Raw genomic sequence first — 19,441 nt, 5'->3', positions numbered from 1 at the left:
GCGAGGGCTCAAGCATGATATTGCTATTAATAAAAGGAGGGACGGAAGCCACGTGGCGTACATTCATCCTGAGCGACGAAGCCGTACGATGCCACCACTGTAAACAGTGTGGAGGCCGCGGCAAGGAATCCAAGTCCTAGTTCCCATCCCACCCAACGTATTTACCGTTTTGCCACCCCATCTTACCCTTTCCGTCCCGGCGAAAAATATTTAGCACTTAACCAATATTTAAGATCGTAATTTAGCATGTATACTACTCGTTTTCTTAGATGGAGAGAGAGGTATGCAGTTATGGAATGAGACCAGTTCACCTTTTAGGAGGCCTTCCGTTTTTTATTTTTGACATCTATATCTATATCACGTACAAGAAGAGTCTGGAGGCAATGGAGACAAGGCTGGACCAGAGCAACCCAGTGATGTTACAAGAACATTTCCAGCCCCTCGTGACCAGCTGCATACATAGAGGCAAGCATATAGAAATAGAAATATAGAATACATATAAAATAATAAATAGCGAGCTGAACCCTACAGCCAAAAAACATAAATAATACATGGCGAATCTCTCTGCCTCTCCTTTTCATCTAGTTTCTTTGTAGAGGTCTGAGCCGAGTCGCGGTCATGATTCAATGCCCTTTGCCCTCCCCAATCCCAGGCCAAGAATCACAAACAAAGAAATGGGAGGTAGCTAGATCTCACTAATCTCGCCTTCCCGGCAAACGCGCACATCAATTGTCATCGTCTTATTTCCCTTCTTCCCATCCCTCGGCGACGACACCACCCTGCAGCAATTCCTCCTCGGCGACTGTCCATTCCACAAACAACAACGGCGACAAGCATTTCGTCAAACACTACTAACCATAATGTGTAGTTAACCAAACTGAGCCAAACAACGAAGTTATTCTATAATATATACTAATTACCCTGTCCCAGAGCGAGGGGTCGGGCTTCTTGTAGACGACGATGCGGTCGACGAAGGCGGAGGGGTCGTCCATCTTCCAGCGGCACGCCGGGTGGACCTCGCGGTGGCGCTCGTACACGGTGACGGTGGTGCGGCGGGGAGCGTCGTAGCGGGCGGAGGAGAGGTAGTAGACGAAAGGCCTCTGACAGGGATTGCGAGCCACGGGCCGGGTATTGAAGGGGTAGGCCGTGTAGTCGGCGCGGCGGTACCAGTTGAGGAAGGTCCGCGCGGGCGTCTCCATCTCCCGGGGCGACATCACTCCCCGCACCAGCTGCACGACGAAGCCCCACGAGACGGAGACCGTCCAGAGGTGGTCGGCTTCGTAGCAGACGGACTGCTGGAAGATGGCCGCGGAGTCGAGCCGGATTGGCCCGTCGAAAAGGCGGCGGACCGCGGCGGCGCGGGAGGAAATGCCGGGGAAGACGGGCTGGACGACGTCGAGGTGGTGAAGGGAGACGAGCGGGACCACGGGGTGGGCCGCGAGGAGACCCAGGAGGTCGCCGTAGACGTCGTACTGGTGGAAGCCCGGGTGGCGGGTGAGGGGGAAGCCCAGCTCGGCCATGCAGGCCTGGATGCGTTCGTCGCTGCCGTAGAGGGCCGGGTAGCGGTGGAGGCAGCGGTCCTGCATGCGGGCGAGGGCGGCGGCGAGGGGGCGGCTGATGGCGAACCCCCCGCCGCCGTAGGCCATGGCGTAGGAGAAGTAGATGTTCTGGAGGTGACTCTCGGAGATGGAACCGATGTAGTAGGGCTGGCGGTGGTCGAACTGGGAGAGGACGCGGACGAGGTTGTCGGGGACGAAGACGGTGTCGTCGTCGCCCATGACGAACCACCGGACGTTCTCGAGGCCGAGGCGGTAGGTCTCGGAGACGATGCGGGAGATGCGGATGGCGGAGCGGCTGCCCTTCCGGTGGGTGTAGGGGAAGCGGGCGGTGTCGCCGGAGAGCTTGAGGGCGGGGAGCCCGGCGGCGGCTGCGGAGTTGTCGAACTCCTTCACCGGCATGTCGAGCCAGACGAAACCCCGCATCTGGCGGGGTCGCCACCAGAGCTTGATGTAATCCTTGCGCCGGTCCCAGAGGCTGGCGGAAGCCGCGATCCCGAACACAATGTGCTGGAGCCCCGTGGGCGCCGCGGCCCTGGTGATGGTGATGGCCGTTTGGGGAGGACGGACGGAGATATTAGAGGAGGAAAGGTGGAGGACCGGGTCGGCGACGGCGGAGGAGGAGGTGGCAGTGGAGCAGGGGAGTTGGCGGTGAAAAAGGGAAGAGGAGAGGAGGAGGTTGATAGTGTAGATGAAGTAGATGGAAGAGATGAAGACGAGGAGGCAGATCATGAACCGAGGGATGAACATGGGACGTTTGGAAGGCTTGCCGCTGGTGGCGAGGATGCCCCATATGAGAGGGGCTTTATTGTTGGTGGTGGGGGTCATATCCATCGGAGCCATCCTTCGTTCCTCCTCCGGCTTTCATAGCTCTTGCTTCTCTCGCCTCCTCCACTCCTCTCGCTATTTCTAATCTCCACCCTCCCTGTGTCTTTTTGGGTTTCTATTTTCTTGTTTTTTTTTAGGGGAAGAAGCGCATACGGATCGCGGGGGGAAATTAGGAGACGCGGAGATTTGCTCCGTATCTTGTCTTATCCAATGTTATGCTGGGTCGGTCGGCCTGACGACGTCAAGAGGCCACGGTAGGGGCATGGAATCATTAAAGAACCACCAGGAGGAGAAGAAGACGACGATGACAAGGGGAATCGTTGGGATTGAGGGACACAGATTATATAGATTGAGAGATTAGAGTTAGGAGGACGACGCAGGAAGGAGGGGCATGCATTTACGATACGCTCATTGATAGAGTAAATCATTCGCTTCCATACAAAGCTTTATATCTAAGCGACGTGGTCAATGAACTAAATGAGAAATAATAGGACTGAAACCGAGTTCGATTGGATACGAATGCGATGCTAGTCTATTTATATTTATATTTATTTTATTTAATAAATATAGATATAAATATAAATACTAATTAGATGAAAAAATTTAAATTCATATGTTTCATATATATTTAATTTATGGGTTCTAGAAAGATGAATCCACACCAATTCTAAAAGATTGATTTAGAATATTAGTTCAAATCCCTATTGACATAGGACATGATTATTATAGAAATATTACTGCAAGCCTAAATCAATTTACTCTGTTATGTATATTTTTCCTAATTTTAAGAAAAAAAATAATTGAATGTTTTAGATATTCAATGTATTAGAATTTGAGTTTGTGAGTTAGTTTTATACTTTATTATTTTAAATTTTTTTATAGTGAAATTTTTTATTATTTTTATCGGTCTGTAAATGTATTGATGAGCTTTGTATCGACGGACGAGAATGGTTAATGCTGTTCGGTCTTCCATGTAAGAGGGCCCTGCTGGCCGTTATTATTTTTATCAAGAGAACCAGCAAACTAACCTCAACTGGGTAAATAAACATTAGCATTACACGATTCCATAAATACTTCTTTCAAAATAACGTTTTTTAATGAAACAAAGTTTTTAAGAGCACGTGGATGTGTCCACCAACACAAGTGTCTAGTTTTAATGGAGAGGTGGTGCGACAGGAACGCGTGCTGCCCGGCAAACAGTAGATTTGACAGCCAAAAAGCTAATTCCTTATTTGTTTGGAAAAATATGGATAATCTTGGATTAGACCGACATTCTTGTTCTCAGCATTAACTAGATAGACAACTCCGGCGAAAACTAAAGTATCAGTCCGCTCATACTAATAAATACCATCGGTTATGGTGATACTGCAGTCAATACATAAGCAGCGTAATTGCCACTGTATGCTATTCACATAGGATGATTACCACGTTGTTAACGTATAGCCAATCATTACCAGACAGTTAAAATATATTGTGCCAAATCAGATAACAGATCAGTATATGACTCTATATAAAAAGGTGGTCTCGAGATCCTCAAGGAACCTTATTTGCAGTCTTCTCTCCATAAATTTTCTCCTTTCTACACTGATATTATTATTCTGACTTGGGCATCGGAAAGTCTTCTGCCGAAAATTTTTCAGCAAGTAGACTTCTTATAGGTTGGTTCCAAAGGCAACAAGTTCTTTCTCACCTCAGTCTCATCCAGCCTCATCCACTTCGGTTCTCACCGACCTCGGAGCAAGCCGAACAGCACTTCAACCTCGATTCAGAATTTAGCAGCAACAATATTCCTCAGGATGTTTAATATTTCCTGAGAAGGTGTGAATGATTTACCAAAAAAGGGTAACAGAATGGAGCTTTGAAGGGCCAATATAGTTTTAGCTTTAGGATTAAATTAAAAAAAAAGGCTTCCTTTTTCCCTGGTCACCATATCAGATAGCAGTGTTAAATTAGTGATGCTAACTTTGTCATGTTGAATCAGTTTGGGTACCACAACCTCTTAAACATACACCAACCTCTTGCCTCAGGCATGCTTAGAGCTAGAAAATTATCCAAATATGCTTCCATAATTTGCCTTACCAACATTGCTAATGATCCTTCCAAAACCCAGCTGGTGGTATTATTGCAGAAGAAAACCATAGATTGTAATTTTGATACTTCCTTCTCCAGGGTACCTATTTAACATTTCGACATCATTTTATTGTTTAAACATCCCATTGTTTCATTTGGTTCTTCTCAACCTACGTTTCCACCATTCAGATGCTTGAAATTTTGGAGAGGGATGAGCAAGAACCAAACGAATCAGTGGTACTGGGAGCAGGGTTAAGAGTTATTTAGGCCCTGTAGGCTTTCGACGGTATCGCTGTTGCTAACGCCCTCCCGGTCGCGTTATAGGGAAAGGGCAATAATAGCAAGCCCCTATTGTGGCACAACAGCGGCATCTCTGCCTTCTTAATGAGAAAAAGATAAAAAGAAAAAATAAAATATATGTGTATGTATTCATGAGGCATCATGCTGAAGGGCCCATGCATGATTGGACTTCGCTGTGTAAATTCCCCATGCCATGCGTACCTCAACCATGGCCCATCACATGCTACAACATCAAGGCAAATAAGCTTCCACAGTTACACGTCGGTAGCCATACCATCGCTCAGATTGTCATGGAGGAGCGTGGAATCAGTGGGCATTGCTACCTTTGAAGAATATATAACAAATGGTGCCCAGATGTTCTCCGGATACACAAAGTTTGCTGCAATTCATGTAACGCGCATCTAGAAATTATCATGTATTTAAAGCATCAAACTACTTAAAAAGGTTAAGTGGTCAATATACATAGTGATCAATTACAGATAGGTGGGAATATATTACAAATGGTTTAACTCCAAAACTGCAAACTGGAACCATCCCAACCGAGGACTTGGTTGGTACATACTAAAATTGGAGACGTCCAGCTGAGGAGTTGCTCCTACATACAAGAGGTTTCCCCACTTCAGATAAAAGTTAGAAATTACACCTTCCCAAGCCAAATAACGAATTCATAACTCAAATTAAGTATCTCTTTGCAGTCCAGTTCAGACCCGTACTTCACAAGCCAACGCAATATACCAAGGAGGTAACGCACTTCCTTCGTCTGGGCTGAAACAGACACCTTTTCCGACGTTGGACACACTTCTAATGAGATCTTTCGGATATAACGAAAAGTTACCTCCAAGTAACCATAGTCCTACAGTAATGAGTTCATGTTGGCCGCTTCGTCGGCTGGGCAGTGATCAAACTTATTTTCTGGTACCAGGGTTATTAGGCCCATAGGATAACATTTTTTAACCATGTTTCGGGGACATCCAGTCTACTCCGTTAGGAGATGGAAAGCTAATGTTGACAAAAAGATTGAGAACCAAAAGGTTCATCTTCTATCCTTGATGCTTCATTTTATCAAATTCCTCCCTTCCTACAAGGGAAACCAGCAAGCGAATGCTAGAAGCAAGCCTCAATTCAGACTCATTGAACGGTAGTGTGCAAGCTCAAAAGGCACAATCTAAAGCTCCCATTAGCTACAAAAAAGGATGCCCATATCACACACTGAAAGTGAGACATCAATCAAAATAGTCAAGAAATGGTAAATGCATCATGTTAATTCTTAAAAGATAAGAAACTTGACATGCATTTTTCTGATAAAGTTAGGGTGCCTCACAGGAGAGTCCCTGAGTTGGTCTTTTCTTCTTTGTTGCATATCATCAATGAGCCAAGAAGCATCATTGAGTCCCAGTGAAGTAGCAAAATTCTCATGTGGGACCTGCAGAATCGGTATGATAGCTCTTTCAGCTTTTACTTCTCCATGAGTGGCAGTTTTTTACCTTTGCATAGGCATCATCAAGCATCAGGCCCATCATTGCACCATAACAAATATCACAAGCCCATCATGTGTCAAAAGTAAATAATATCATGATATTTAACATGGAATGCGTAAGAAATTCATAGAGTATCTAAAGAGAAAAAATGCCCTGATCAACTCATTGAAAGAAACCGAGTTTCAGTCACAGCTGGAAGTTTGAGTATTCGCTGTAAAAATCCAGTTACTTAACGCCTTGTTTTGAGAGAGAGAGAGAGAGAGAAATGTACGCACCCAGCTTCAACATTATAAGATGAGAAAGATAACTTTTATTAATTATGCAAAACAATTTCACATATTATATCTTTCTTAATATAAAAATAACTGAAACTAATAGTTGTACATCGATCAAGCATTATTAAGAAATTATAATAAAAGAAAACAGCAAGATGGGCTCAAATCAACTCTAGTAATAGGAAAAATGCGTTGGTGCAAATAAGCTTATGAGTTGTCTAAACTATAGAAAGATTGTGAATTGTAATTTTGCTGAGGAGAAGAGAAAGAGGCTCCAGTCAAAATTGATGGGAAAAAAGGGTTTAAAGAGAATAACATTGTTATCTGTTCCCATTTGGTGGGAACATTGCCCTAACATTTTGATAATTATCAAAAACATAATCTTTGGACCTATGGAAGTCAGAACATTATTGTAAACAATCATCCTGAGCCAATCAGCAAAAGATGTAGAACAATAATTTAATTTGAAATGTTGCAAAAACATAATCTTTCCTAATCTTGCCGAAAGATTAATAAGAAATCGGACTAAATAATCCGACAAATGTTCCCAAGAGGCCCTACCCTTATTACATTCTAGTTTAGGGACCTAAGTTAGATCCATCATTTAGAATTTTCCATCATTTAGAATCATCTAAGAGAGGGAGGCCAATGAAGCACCATCCATCTTGTAAACAATTGATACTAGTTTAGGGACCTAAGTTCCTTTCACGATTACTGTTTCCTAGACAGTAGATACTTGGCATGACATGAGTACCAATTATTCAAGTTCCCCGAGTCTAAATTTTGTGCACCTTTGTACAATATAAAATTGCCGAGCTATCAATATATCAATACATCAAGATACGCCTACTACCAGACTAAGATGACTAGACAATGATACTTATCAGAGAATTTGCCGTCGGTGTTATCTTCCATTTTCGATTAAACGGTGGTATCTTACATTCATAACAAAAAAACAAACAAAGATATGACACATGACTACAAGAGTCCAACATTTTTAAGCTAATATATAACAGACACTCCATCAAATTGTTCTCAGTGCAGACACTTCTCCATATCATTTTTTTGCCCGATAGAGTCATCTCATATATAATCATCATCTTAAAAAATTATGATTTGTCTCATAACTTGACCTTCTTGGGAGCAGCACCAGGTGTGTTTTTTGTTTTCCTAGCAACCATGCTGATTCATGCTCATGCAAGTATTCTCATAGTATCCGAAGAGATGTAGATGGTTTCGAGAAAGGAAAGTAAGAAAAGAGTTGGGAGGCGATGATTACCATCGGATATTCCCCTCCATATCCTCTCTCCAAGGATTCGTCTTTTAGGGTTTCTTCGTTTCCATCGCTTCCGCTCTTTCCAGACGGACACCAGATTCCTTCCTTTTGACGCCCTTTGACGGCCTGGGATTTTCGGATATCCGGTCAGGATGGTCGGGGAAGAAATCCGGTCCATGGAAACCGGGTTCGCTTCCATCGCATCGCGTGCTGATGCCGAGAGCAGCCGAGCGCGGTCCAAGGGCCCATGCACAGTCCCTGACCCCGTCCACCTAGAATGGGCCGCAGCAAGACAAATGAAAAGAAAAAGGAACAGGATCGGATTGTGTTGGATATTGGATTAGATGACCAGCGGATGGCTCTAATTGCATCACAACAAATCATCATTGTCGAGCACCAGATGGATGAAACCATTGAAATCTCATGGGAACCATTGAACTCCATCCAACTAAAGCTTAGTCCGAAGCCTTAACAAAAAAAGAGTCAGGTCCGATGCTCATTGCACCAATGTGGCCTGTGCTTTACATGGATCCTGATGCAGATCCGAGCATACGAGCCAAACCCCTTCTGCCTCAAGGTGCTCGCTCTACAAACATGTTTGTAATCGTAGGAGACATCTGGGATCATGGTGATGGAGCTATCGATGCTTGGTTTTAATGCATGAAAAGCATCAAGCCCCAGAGACAGGCTAAGGCCTCATCAAAATCTTCTCTGAGAAAGAACGTGGTTATCAAAATCATCCAAAGGTTGTCATATTTGTTTCTTAGATTTTTTAGCACTGGCTGTGTTCGCTTTTATTCTCTCTTCTTTCTTTCCCTTGCCCTTCCTTTTCTTGTTTTACTTCTTCCTTGCAACTGTTGCAATTATTAGTGAGTTGTGATCTAGATCAGTTATTTACTCAATTAAAAACCAAAAATGTTGTTTCCAATATCTTTTTCTTTTGACTGCAGCCCGCCTCCATAGTCCTATTGCAAGAGGAGTAATAATCAAATCTATTAAATAAATATAATTGACCACTGCTATGATGCTTTCTGGGAACCAGGGGCGGCCCAAGCCTTAGGCGACCTAGGCAGTCGCCCAAGGCCCCGGCTCGAGAGAAGGCCCCCGCGCGACGGCATCCTAGGCTCTAGCCTCCCAGCTCCCGCAGCCCCGCTCGGCCGCCTCCCAGCTCCCGCTCGGCCGCTCCTAGCTACTAGCTAGCTACAGTGTCAGAGCCTCAGAGGGTAAGGCCGCAGGAGCCAACGGCTACCTCGACAAGACGCGGGTGCTCCACTGTCCACTCCTCCTCTCTGGCTCTCTTTAAAATCCTCATCCTGCTCCACTCCTCCTCCACTCCTCAATCCTCTTCTGCTCTGACAGCTCTGTTCGACTGTTCCGTGAAGCCGTGAAGGTGTGACTGCCTGCCGCCTAGCCCTGGGTCGTCTACTCGTCTCCTCCTCGCCTCCCCCCGCACGGCCGCGCCTCCGCCAGTCCGCCTCCCCGCCTCCTTGGGCCCCGGCATCCCGCGACCGTCCCCGCGACCCCGGCGCCCCGCCTCCCCGGCATCTAGGCGGTCCCGCCGCCCGCGACCTCCTCGCCTCCCTCCCGCCTCTCGGGCCCCCGGCTCCCGTGAGGCCGTGACCCCGTCGGCCCGTCCGGCTCAATCCAGCGAGCCGGCGAGGTCGTCTCCTCCGCCTGAGCGCCTCCCCGTCCCCGGACGGCCGGACCCCGCCTGTGACACCGTCAGGCCGTCAGTCCGTCACTCCCGTGGCCGTGAGCCCGTGACCTCCTTCGCTCCTCGCCCGACCCCAGCCCCGGCTCCCGTGAGGCGTGACTCGTGAGGCCGTGACGGCAGACGGCGTGACCTCCTCAGCCCTCGCCTCCCTCCCCGGCCCTCGTTGTCCCGTGACCCTGGCGGGCCCGACCGTCCCCTCAGCCCTGAGCCCTCACGTCAGTGTCACGGTGTCAGTTGTCACTGAGAGACTGAGTCTGTCAGTCTATGATAGTGACTCAGTGGGTAGGGGGCCTAGTGGCACTGTAGCACAACATATGGTGTGATCCTTCTAACCCTCTTTTTGTTGTTTGATTATATTTTCAACATCCAGTGTCTAATTTTTCTAATTTTGTTGCAATTTCTATAATTTTATTACAATTTTTCTTTTCTATTTTTTCTCTTTTATATTTTAATTTGTTTGTAGTAATTATCTTAATTGCTTTGTTTGGTAATATAATTTTTATATTCAAATGTCTAATAGAAAATATGAATGTGGATATGAAAAACTTAAAAAAAAAAAAAAGAAAAAGGCCTCATTTAGTGAGTTCGCCCTGCCCCCAAATGCATTGGGCCGCCCCTGCTGGGAACCTACTCCTCTCTTGCAGAAGAAATTTTGGTGAAAGCTCCTTTGAAATCCTAGTTTCGACTCCACCGTAGTTGGACTAGTTCCAACTTCGCTCATTTAATATTTTCATGCGACGACTTACCATGCTTTTTGTTTTTCTTTGAAGTTTTGGTCTTTTCCAGGTCATGTGCCTTGCACATGCGCAATACCAATTCTTCCAAATTAATTCCTAGCCTCCCATCCCCGCCACTGCCCTCTTTATTTTTGCCATTTCCGTGTGTGGACCATCTCATTTGTCATAGCTATTCAACCATGTATAGTTCCTAATGGAAACTTATCAATGTCCATCCCCCAGTCTTTCTCTACATTTTTGTCCCTACTGACGTCAACTACTATCACCAAGTCATGGTTTCCGCCCGTCGAGTTATTTCATTAGTCTAGATTAATCTAGAAGCAGCAAGTCAACCCATCATCTATTTTTCTTCAAAATTAATTAGCTAGCCAGAAGGTATTATTTGGGTTCTTTGATCCTATATAAATATCCAAAAGCTACCCAACGAATAATCGATATGAGACTAAATACATGCCCATACAGATCCTCATGTACTTCCTCTGTTTAATCCTTGATGTCTTCGTCACGCTAAAGATTCAAATCTATATAAATCTAATCAGAAGCACTATGATTGGCTCGTGGTCAGCCCTAATGAATCCGTGCTGCAGTGTCCCCAATCCACACAGGTTGTAGGCCGGGTCCGCTCTGATACCATTTGTAACAACTCAGGATCTCACCCAAAATGTCTAGTCGGAAGGTATTATTTGGATTCTTTAATCTTGTATAAGTATTCAAAATATCCTCGGCGAATAACGAATTTGGAATTAAACACACGCCCATACGGGTTCTCATAGCCAAGGCTCTTTTGCTGTTAGGCTACCACTCCATTGTGCTAATATATTCTTTTCTAAGCATGACTATAGTTTTTTGTACAGTAATCATGTTTTGTTATATTCTTCCGGTTGGAAACTATAGTTTTCTATGTTGCTGTAGATTTGTAATTTTATTTTCGTTAGGGTTGGTCCCGGTACTAATGGTGCCGTAATTGCTACTATTATATATTAATGCAGCAGCAATTTGCTCCATATTTTGCCCATAAAAAAAAAAAGAAGCAAGCCAACTGTAGTTGTGAACATGTGTCCTTGGGGCACACAAGGTACCTAATGGTGTGTTGCAAAAAAGATGCCACATTAGTAGTATCATGGTCAAAGTTCCTCACCCATAACCCATCTTCTTGTTTGTTGCATGTATCAGGCTTTGGATTTTGGCAAGAGCAGTACCATGGGCTCATGCTATTTTTATCCTAAGACTCTGAATTTTCTATTGGGCTTTACTAATAAGAACTTGGTTAATGGAGGCTAAGGGTGGTGATATGACCAGGCAATACAACTAATTACTAGACCTTTGCTCGAGCTACGCCCGTCATTTGTTTAGATATAGCACACGAGAGAAAGCCCAGGGATTGTTTTAATTAAAGAAAAGCCCAAGGGAGTTATTTTTCGTTAAAAAAAGGAGAGAATATCCTATACGAAAAGGGAGAGTACACGCAAAATCAGGAGTTTTTCTATGAGAAGGAGAGAAATTTTTGTGTGTGTGTTTTTTTTTTTTTTTGAAAAAAGAGCATGCTTCCCTTCGAAAGGAAAGAATAGGAAACTGGAGTCGAACGCTCGGTGGAGTTGACATCTAAGCGTTTGCATTATTGTAGTTATGATTCCTTATGGGAAAGAGGACTGTGCTTGAATATTTTAATTTTAAAAATAAGAAGCCCCTCTTCATTAGTTTTGTCTCTCACCATCCAATTGACCCACTATTTGCATGTGCACATCATGGCACACATATGCTCACTAATGTCAGGTCGATTCAGATTAGAGAGTTGATCATCACATTCCAATCCATTTATATCTCGGAGTCAAGTTAGATCAAATTTGATTGGAAGGGAAGTAGGACCTTCATTGATCGGGCTTAGCTTATATTTTAAATTGATTGGATCCGGTAGGTCTTCTTGTGTCAAGGTCTTAAATAGATTGGTGGCAATAAAGGTAGCAATGATAGTGCTGGTGTTGGAGGATGAGGTTGTGTCAATGGTGTTGGTGGTGACAGAGGCAGTAGTGGTGTGGCAAAGATGGTGATAATGGCCACTATGGTGGTGGTGGTATTATCAAAGACAACAACAATGGTGATATTGGTAGCAGAAGGGAGTGCTATAGTGGTGGTGGCGGTGATGGAGTAATAGCATTGGTAGCGATGAAGGCAATGGCGGTGTAACCGATGACAGTAAAAAATATATTTTTTCTTTTAAAAATGAGTAAGAATTTCTCATATTTATTTTTCTAAAAATAATAAAAATAATATATAAAAAATAAAAATAAATGCACCGAAATGTTTCGTCTATATGTTTTTATTTTTTTTAAAAAAAGAATAAAAGCAATGCCAAACAAACACAAAATAATTTGGATATAATAAAACACCAACTTTTTTAGAATATTGAAGTAATTATTCATTTATATGTGATTGATATTGGCATATGAATTTTTTATTTTATAGCTAGAACTAAATCTCTCAAGTAACATAAAAACATATTTAAAATGCTTAAAATTTTCAAAAGAAAGTTAGGTAAGAATATTCAAAGTAAATAAAAAAATGTCATGGTAAAGAAAATATTATAAAAAAAATGCTTACATAGCTAAAATCTCTTATAGATATCATAAGTAATGAAAAATATTCATAACAATAGTGGACATGTATGCATTGCTATTTTAAAATAATTTACCAAAAAATAAGATTTACCATAAATTAGAAAACATGTACTATTTATTAAAATAAAGTTGTTAGTATTAATGTGCATACATGACAAGAATACTTCTACTTAGTTCTTTAGGATTTATAACTGCATATATTGTGATAGATTGAAATTTTATTATTTATCATTGATCAAGATAAATTCTAAATATTAATTATAGACTAACGTACTCTTATATTTATCAGATAACTTTTTATATATTATGTGATTTATTTATATAGCAAACTGCATGATTTTTCATTGTCGTAATACATTTATGGAAACTTGACCCTTAATCGCCTATATATAAATGGTCAAAGATAAATGATTAAGCCATATCGATCTTGTGAAACTAAAAGCTAATGAATCCAATACTGGAATCTCATTACGAAATATGTCTAATAAATATAAGTCATTCTTCCCAAAGTATCATAAAAGTTCAAAATTTCTGTATATTTTTCCAAAAAATTTCCATCATGCCACTTAAACACATAAATTTTTAGAAGCATTCAAAAATATTTATTTATTTTAAATATAGTATTTCTAAGAAAATAAAATTTTATGATTAATATATTTTTTTAAAAAAATAACTAGCGGTTCAATATTTGTAAGAATATGAATATTTATATGCATGTAATAGGTTCATGAAAAACTTACATAGCGGTATGTGTTTTTGTCGGACATATATTAATTGTATGGCACTATGTGTCACACCCTCAATCCATCACCCGGATCGGCCACATGATATGGCCGCATACTCACTAAGACAAGATCCTAGAGAATATGCAAGGCCTGAAAATTCGTTACAACCTCAATATCTGTAAACAATAATGACCTCTTAATTTGTAACAAACAACAAACATGTACAATGACAAAATTTAATGATCCGATCAGTTTCACTGATGGTTTATCTATTCATCCTTTAACCCATGATCCCAATCATAGCCAAGTACTGAGCATTATGTAACTCGAAGAAAAAGGTGGTATAAGCTTTACAACCTATTAAGAATCCTCCATGCGTGCACACCCGCATGAATATGGAGAACATTTTTTAGGGAATATAAAGCCGACAAAAAAGTAGTCAGATTTGTATATCAATAATCTAATAATTGAATATTGCTTAATAGATCCAGTGTATATATATAAACACCCATATAAGCCATGCTAGCATACACATCAAGTTTTAACCACATAGCAACACAATCATATATCTATCATCATATTAGGAAGTCTTCAGATAGATGACATATATCATTATAGTTATGTGTATACACATCACATATCATCCAAATCAGCAATGCTATTCAATAGTAAGTTAGTGAGGTTACTTATCATTAATCGATTAACACAGTTCAAATTCTGACAATATTATTGTTCTGATACTAAATTAGTCCTACCTATGCTCCAGCCCATGGCAGGCTAAAACATACCATATTTTTGCCTATAACCAGCTGATAAGTGCTGATTAATCTATAATTTAATATTCTTTTTCCAGCACTTATCAATGTTCTTAAACGGATAACTACTTGTTTTACCATGAAATCGAATAATCATTGAAATAAATTTAAATTATGGTAAGTGATGAGAGCACAAAAGTGCGACCTACATATTACTAAAATTAGTGTTATTGTTAACCGATAATGATAAATTCACTGGATTAATATTATATTTAGGTTTAACATAGATTAGTAGAAATTAGAGATAAAATGCACATTGAGTGCAAATTTGACTTCAAATCGGATCCGAGTCGGGTTCGGGTCCGAATCGGGTCCATCTCTTTTGTGTTTCTGGAAAATAATTTTGGGCAAATCTAAATTGGCCATGTCATAACTATAAGGTGCTGGGTGACCCATGACTTGAAAGACTTGCAACTGACCTCTAGTCAGAATAGATGACCCGTGACGAACTTAGTCCGTCCGTCTACAAGCCAAATTTCATATCACATTATTTTATTCATATGACTAATTGGATGGAACTTGGTATCTCCCAGAGTCCAGACCTTCCTCCAAATCCAATTCCATTGCAGAAACGGGTACATGACCCATATTCAGTTCAACGAGGCGTGAACACAGCCTTCCCGTGATCCCGTTCTTCACGCACGCCACATTCCGTGCGATGACGGGAGACCCCAAGCCCATCCCGCAGCATCCCTGCTCCAATCTGTAATCCCGTGATCACGCCTCCTCCACGATTCCTCCCAGCTTCCAGCCGGATCAGCCTCCGACGCCGCGTCCGAGCTTCAACTTTCCAGCGATCTCCCAGCACCCGATCAAGCCGTGAAGCCCTCAGCCGTTCCGTGCATTCATTCTTCCCCCTTCCGGATCTGCAGCTCCTCCGCCTCCACGCGCGCCTCCTTCCTTCCACGATCGATCCCGTTACTGCAGCCTCCGCATCCGGACAGCCCGCGACCCCACATTCCGCCTCCAAGCCGGCACCGCATCCGTGAATGGCGTCCTCCCGTGATCGGCTCCTCCCAGCGCCCGGATCCACGTCTCCTCCTCTTCCAAAGCTTCCGGATTAGCACTCCATCCTAGCTGCTCGTGAAGCGCCTCCTTCCTTCCGCAAGCGATCCATCCCACCATCCGTGCATTCCTCCCAACGATCAAGCCATGATCCTGTTTTCCGAGAAGAAGAAAATCAAGCGCCCATTGATCCCGCGACCGTTTTGATCCTTCGCCGGCTTCAAGGCTTTGGCAAGCTATATAAATGGGAGGACGGCAGAGGAGAGGGGGAAGCTCGGTTCAACAGAAAAACAGGGGAGACCCCCTGTTTCAGTGAAAAGAAGAAGAAAGCCGAGAGGGAGATGAAGAAATAAAATAAAAAAAAGAGATAAGAGAGAGAGGCTGGGAGCGGAAGGGAGTGAAGAGCAATTTTTTATGAAGATGGGAGGACTTCCGGCCACCATGAGCAGCTAAGCCTCGGTTTAGGGGTTTGATGAAGCCATAGAGGAGTATTCGTTTCATTTTTATTGATTTGAGTTTGTATTGTAAGATGGTTGCATGATGAAGAATTTATCAATTGATCTTATGATTTATCCAATTTATGTGAATCATTTATCTTGCATAAAATATTTTACATAGATTGATCTATTTCATCGAATCCAACACCTGTGGTTTGGAGGAGATATTCATGTGACATCGATTTCATGTTTAATGACTTAATGATCGGATGCATCATGCTAGGTTAGACAGGTCATGCTTATCGTTAGAGTAGATGGTTTGTGCTAGACTTAGATGATTCATGCTGGGAATTAGTTATAATTTTCTTTTGTGATTGCTTGGCTCGTAGTCGGGAGCAATCAAGTCTTACATACAACTCAATCATTGAAAAGCGTCACGGATATAAATCTATCGGTGGAATCTAGCCCTAAACACCTCTCTCCATAGATAAATCATACTACTACACCCATATTAATTCTTAGTTTTTATCATTTACTCTAGCTTATCCCCTTTGAAGTAATTATTTAATTAGAAAAAATAACTTGTCTCCAATCCCTGTGGACCGACACCCGTAATCACTATCCTACAGGATACGTGCTATTGCGTGGTTTATTTTTGAAATTGAAATAACCGATCAATTTTTGGCGCCGTTGCCGGGGATTGCTTGCATAGTTATTTTTCCTATCATAAAAAAAAATTAATTAATTAAAAAAAACTTTCAAAAAAAATATATATATATATATAAAAAATTATTCTCTATTATTGTTACTTTTCTTATCTCCTTTTTCTCTTCTACTAATTTTTTTTTTTTAATTTTTCTTTTGGTCTTATTTGATCAGGAATCGAAGAGGAGATATGGGCTATCAGAAAGGAATGCTTTGGAGGTTTGCTAAAAAAAAAATTAAATTGCTGGGAAAATTCCCTTTGGTAACCTCTAAACCTTTCTTATTTAAATTAATTATTAGCTTGAAATTTTGTGGTGATTGTTTGATTTCAATTTCAGCAAGAGTGTGAATGCATGCTTGATACACATACACAAATCAATTTGCACATAGTAAGGGCAATCACCCCAACAAGATAAGAGCCGGATTTCATCACCGGACTCTTGCCCAACTTAGGTGAACTCAATCTCACATAGTGTCATCTTTAATTAAAATCAATTAGACGTTGGCCCCTAGAGACATTCGAGCTCAATAGGACGAAGATCACCGAAAGTTGCACCAATTTCGCTCTGTGGCTTAGTTGATGTCTAGGCAAGCTTTGTCCCTGTAAGGGAGACAGTTCATCTGTTCGAGGCAAGTGGGTTTTAAGTGGGACCTTTGCAAACGCATCGTGACCCCTCCACTTACCTGGGAGCTTACCTGGTCAACTCGGTTCATTAGACCGGATTGGAGGCTTAGGTGCCCTCTTCAAACCAGTTAGGAGCTGTCTAGTGATTTTAGGTCAAAGACTAGGATTGATATGCTTTTCTCTTTTATTGCATGCTTGATTGATCGAGTACTAGTGTATGCACGGTAGTCGTTCTAGAGTACAAAATCTATTACCTTTCGACCCTGAAATAGAACGAACCCTTAGGAACATTCGAGCTAAGATCAAAACATTAGGATCATCCCCACCTCTTAAGATGGCTGAAGAACAACCCAAACTCCTGAGGGAGTACTTTACTCCCACTATTTACACTTCCCCATCTTGCATTCGATTACCTGAAGTAGCAGCTGTACAATATGAAATAAAGTCTAGTGTGATCCAAATGCTTCCATCTTTTTATGGGCTCACCAATGAAGATCCATATAAACACCTAGATGAATTCCTTGAAATTTGCACCACTGTCAAGATTCAGAATTTCACTGATGATGCTCTGAAACTTAGATTATTCCCCTTCTCCCTTAAAGATAGAGCCAAACAATAGCTGAATTCTTTAGAAGCTAACTCAATTCGTTCTTGGGATCAAATGCAACAAGAATTCCTTAAAAAATACTTTCCCATAGGAAGAACGAACCAGTTTAGACGTGCCATTACAAGCTTCTCCCAAACTGAGGGAGAAGAATTTCATGAAACTTGGGAGAGATTTAGGGACCTAATCCGTAAATGCCCTCATCATCAAATACCTAAGTGGCAACTAGTGCAATATTTTTATGACGGATTGACAGAACGAAACCGTCAGATGATTGATGCCGCATGTGGGGGGACATTCATGCTTCAAAATGAGCATGAAGCATGGAAATTATTTGAAAATCTAAATGAAAACTCCCTCCACCATGCTTCATGTTCTCGTCAAGCACCCCCGAGTTCTCAAAGAAAAGGGACCATTTGTGAAATAAGTCATTCTATGGACCTGTCTAGCAAGGTAGATGCATTGTCCCATAAGATTGACCAACTGATGATAGGTGGGCATTACATGAACTTTTCCAAAGCACAAGTGTGTACTATTTGTTCTAGCCCATCCCACCCTATTCATGAGTGCCCTTCAGCGCCCCAATTCCCCGAACTCGTGCAAGAACACATCAATGCTGCTCAAACACTGCCTAGACCGGGTAATGACCCATTTTCCAATACATATAACCCGGGATGGCGAAATCATCCAAACTTTTCTTGGAAGCAGCAAGCTTCGAATACTGCCCAACCTTATTCCCAAAACTTTCCAAATCCTCAGAATTTTCAAACCCCACAAAATATTCATCCCTACCATCCCTCGACTCAATTTCAACACACTCCTCCTCCACCCCAAAGAAACACAGCCTTTGAGGAGAAAGTGTTGAACGCCCTTCAAGGTTTGGAAACCATTACACAATTGGTGCACTCTCACACGCAATCAATCGCCAAGCTAGAATCCCAGATGGGGCAACTAGCTAATGCACTGAACAAGCGAGAGGAAGGAAAGCTTCCAAGCCAACCACTAAGTAATCCTAGGGGACAATACATGGATCAAGAAAATCAATTAAATACAATTCATCATGAACAAGCCAATGCTTTGACTACCCTAAGGAGTGGACGTATAATAGACAATAAGATTGGGGAGGATAACAATAAGGAAGGTGAAGAAGAGGATAGAAATGTGTCAAATGAAAATCTAAAACCTTCTTCTTCTTCTTCAGCTAGTCCATCTTCTGCCAAAACTCACATCCCAAAGGCCCCATTTTCTGAAGCTCTTAGTTCACCCTCACCATTTGGCAAAAAGGGAACTTCATTAGAAGAGATGATAGAGGTCTTCAAACAAGTTAAAATCAACCTCCCACTCCTTGATGCCATCAGACAAGTTCCCTCCTATACCAAATTTCTCAAAGACCTTTGTACACAAAAGCGAAAATCTAGGACACATGTGCCTAAGAAGGTCTTCCTAACTGAGCAAGTGAGTTCTATTCTCCAACACAACACCCCTCCAAAATTCAAAGATCCTGGTGCTTCCACGATCTCCTGTGTCTTAGGAAATAATTTCATTGATCGAGCACTCTTAGATCTAGGGGCAAGTGTCAACCTTTTACCTTATTCAGTTTATGAGAAACTTGGATTAGGTGAGTTAAAACCAACCTCGGTATCCCTTCAATTGGCTGATCGATCTGTAAAAACACC

The 19,441-nt window shown here is 42.2% G+C and overlaps 1 protein-coding gene, 1 long non-coding RNA gene and 1 other non-coding gene across 3 annotated transcripts; all 3 read right to left on the bottom strand.

Annotated features, from left to right (window-relative positions):
• Positions 1–430: 430 nt before the first annotated feature.
• On the bottom strand, positions 431–2,703 carry LOC103702744. The gene is made up of 2 exons (XM_039123509.1): positions 921–2,703; positions 431–802 (listed from the first exon to the last, which is right to left on the bottom strand). The coding sequence occupies exons 1-2, from the start codon at positions 2,397–2,399 to the stop codon at positions 686–688; spliced, it is 1,596 nt and encodes a 531-aa protein (XP_038979437.1). The 5' UTR covers positions 2,400–2,703; the 3' UTR covers positions 431–685.
• Positions 2,704–5,156: 2,453 nt separating this feature from the next.
• On the bottom strand, positions 5,157–7,874 carry LOC120104415. Its single transcript, XR_005506839.1, has 3 exons — positions 7,787–7,874; positions 6,076–6,238; positions 5,157–5,935 (listed from the first exon to the last, which is right to left on the bottom strand). It is a non-coding gene; the product is annotated as an uncharacterized LOC120104415 (long non-coding RNA).
• Positions 7,875–17,871: 9,997 nt separating this feature from the next.
• LOC120110037 lies at positions 17,872–17,977 on the bottom strand. The gene has a single exon (XR_005510815.1). It is a non-coding gene; the product is annotated as a small nucleolar RNA R71 (small nucleolar RNA).
• Positions 17,978–19,441: the final 1,464 nt, after the last annotated feature.

The sequence above is a fragment of the Phoenix dactylifera genome, chromosome 2 (assembly GCF_009389715.1).
Source record: "Phoenix dactylifera cultivar Barhee BC4 chromosome 2, palm_55x_up_171113_PBpolish2nd_filt_p, whole genome shotgun sequence".
In the NCBI taxonomy this organism is placed as follows: Eukaryota; Viridiplantae; Streptophyta; class Magnoliopsida; order Arecales; family Arecaceae; genus Phoenix; species Phoenix dactylifera.
This window is presented reverse-complemented; position numbering and strand designations above follow the sequence as displayed.

Coding starts and splice junctions, on each gene's coding strand:
- LOC103702744 (XM_039123509.1), bottom strand. CDS start 2,399: ATGGCTCCGATGGATATGACCCCCACCACCAACAATAAAGCCCCTCTC. Junction 803..920: donor ACCCCTCGCTCTGGGACAGG/GTAATTAGTATA, acceptor TGGAATGGACAG/TCGCCGAGGAGGAATTGCTG.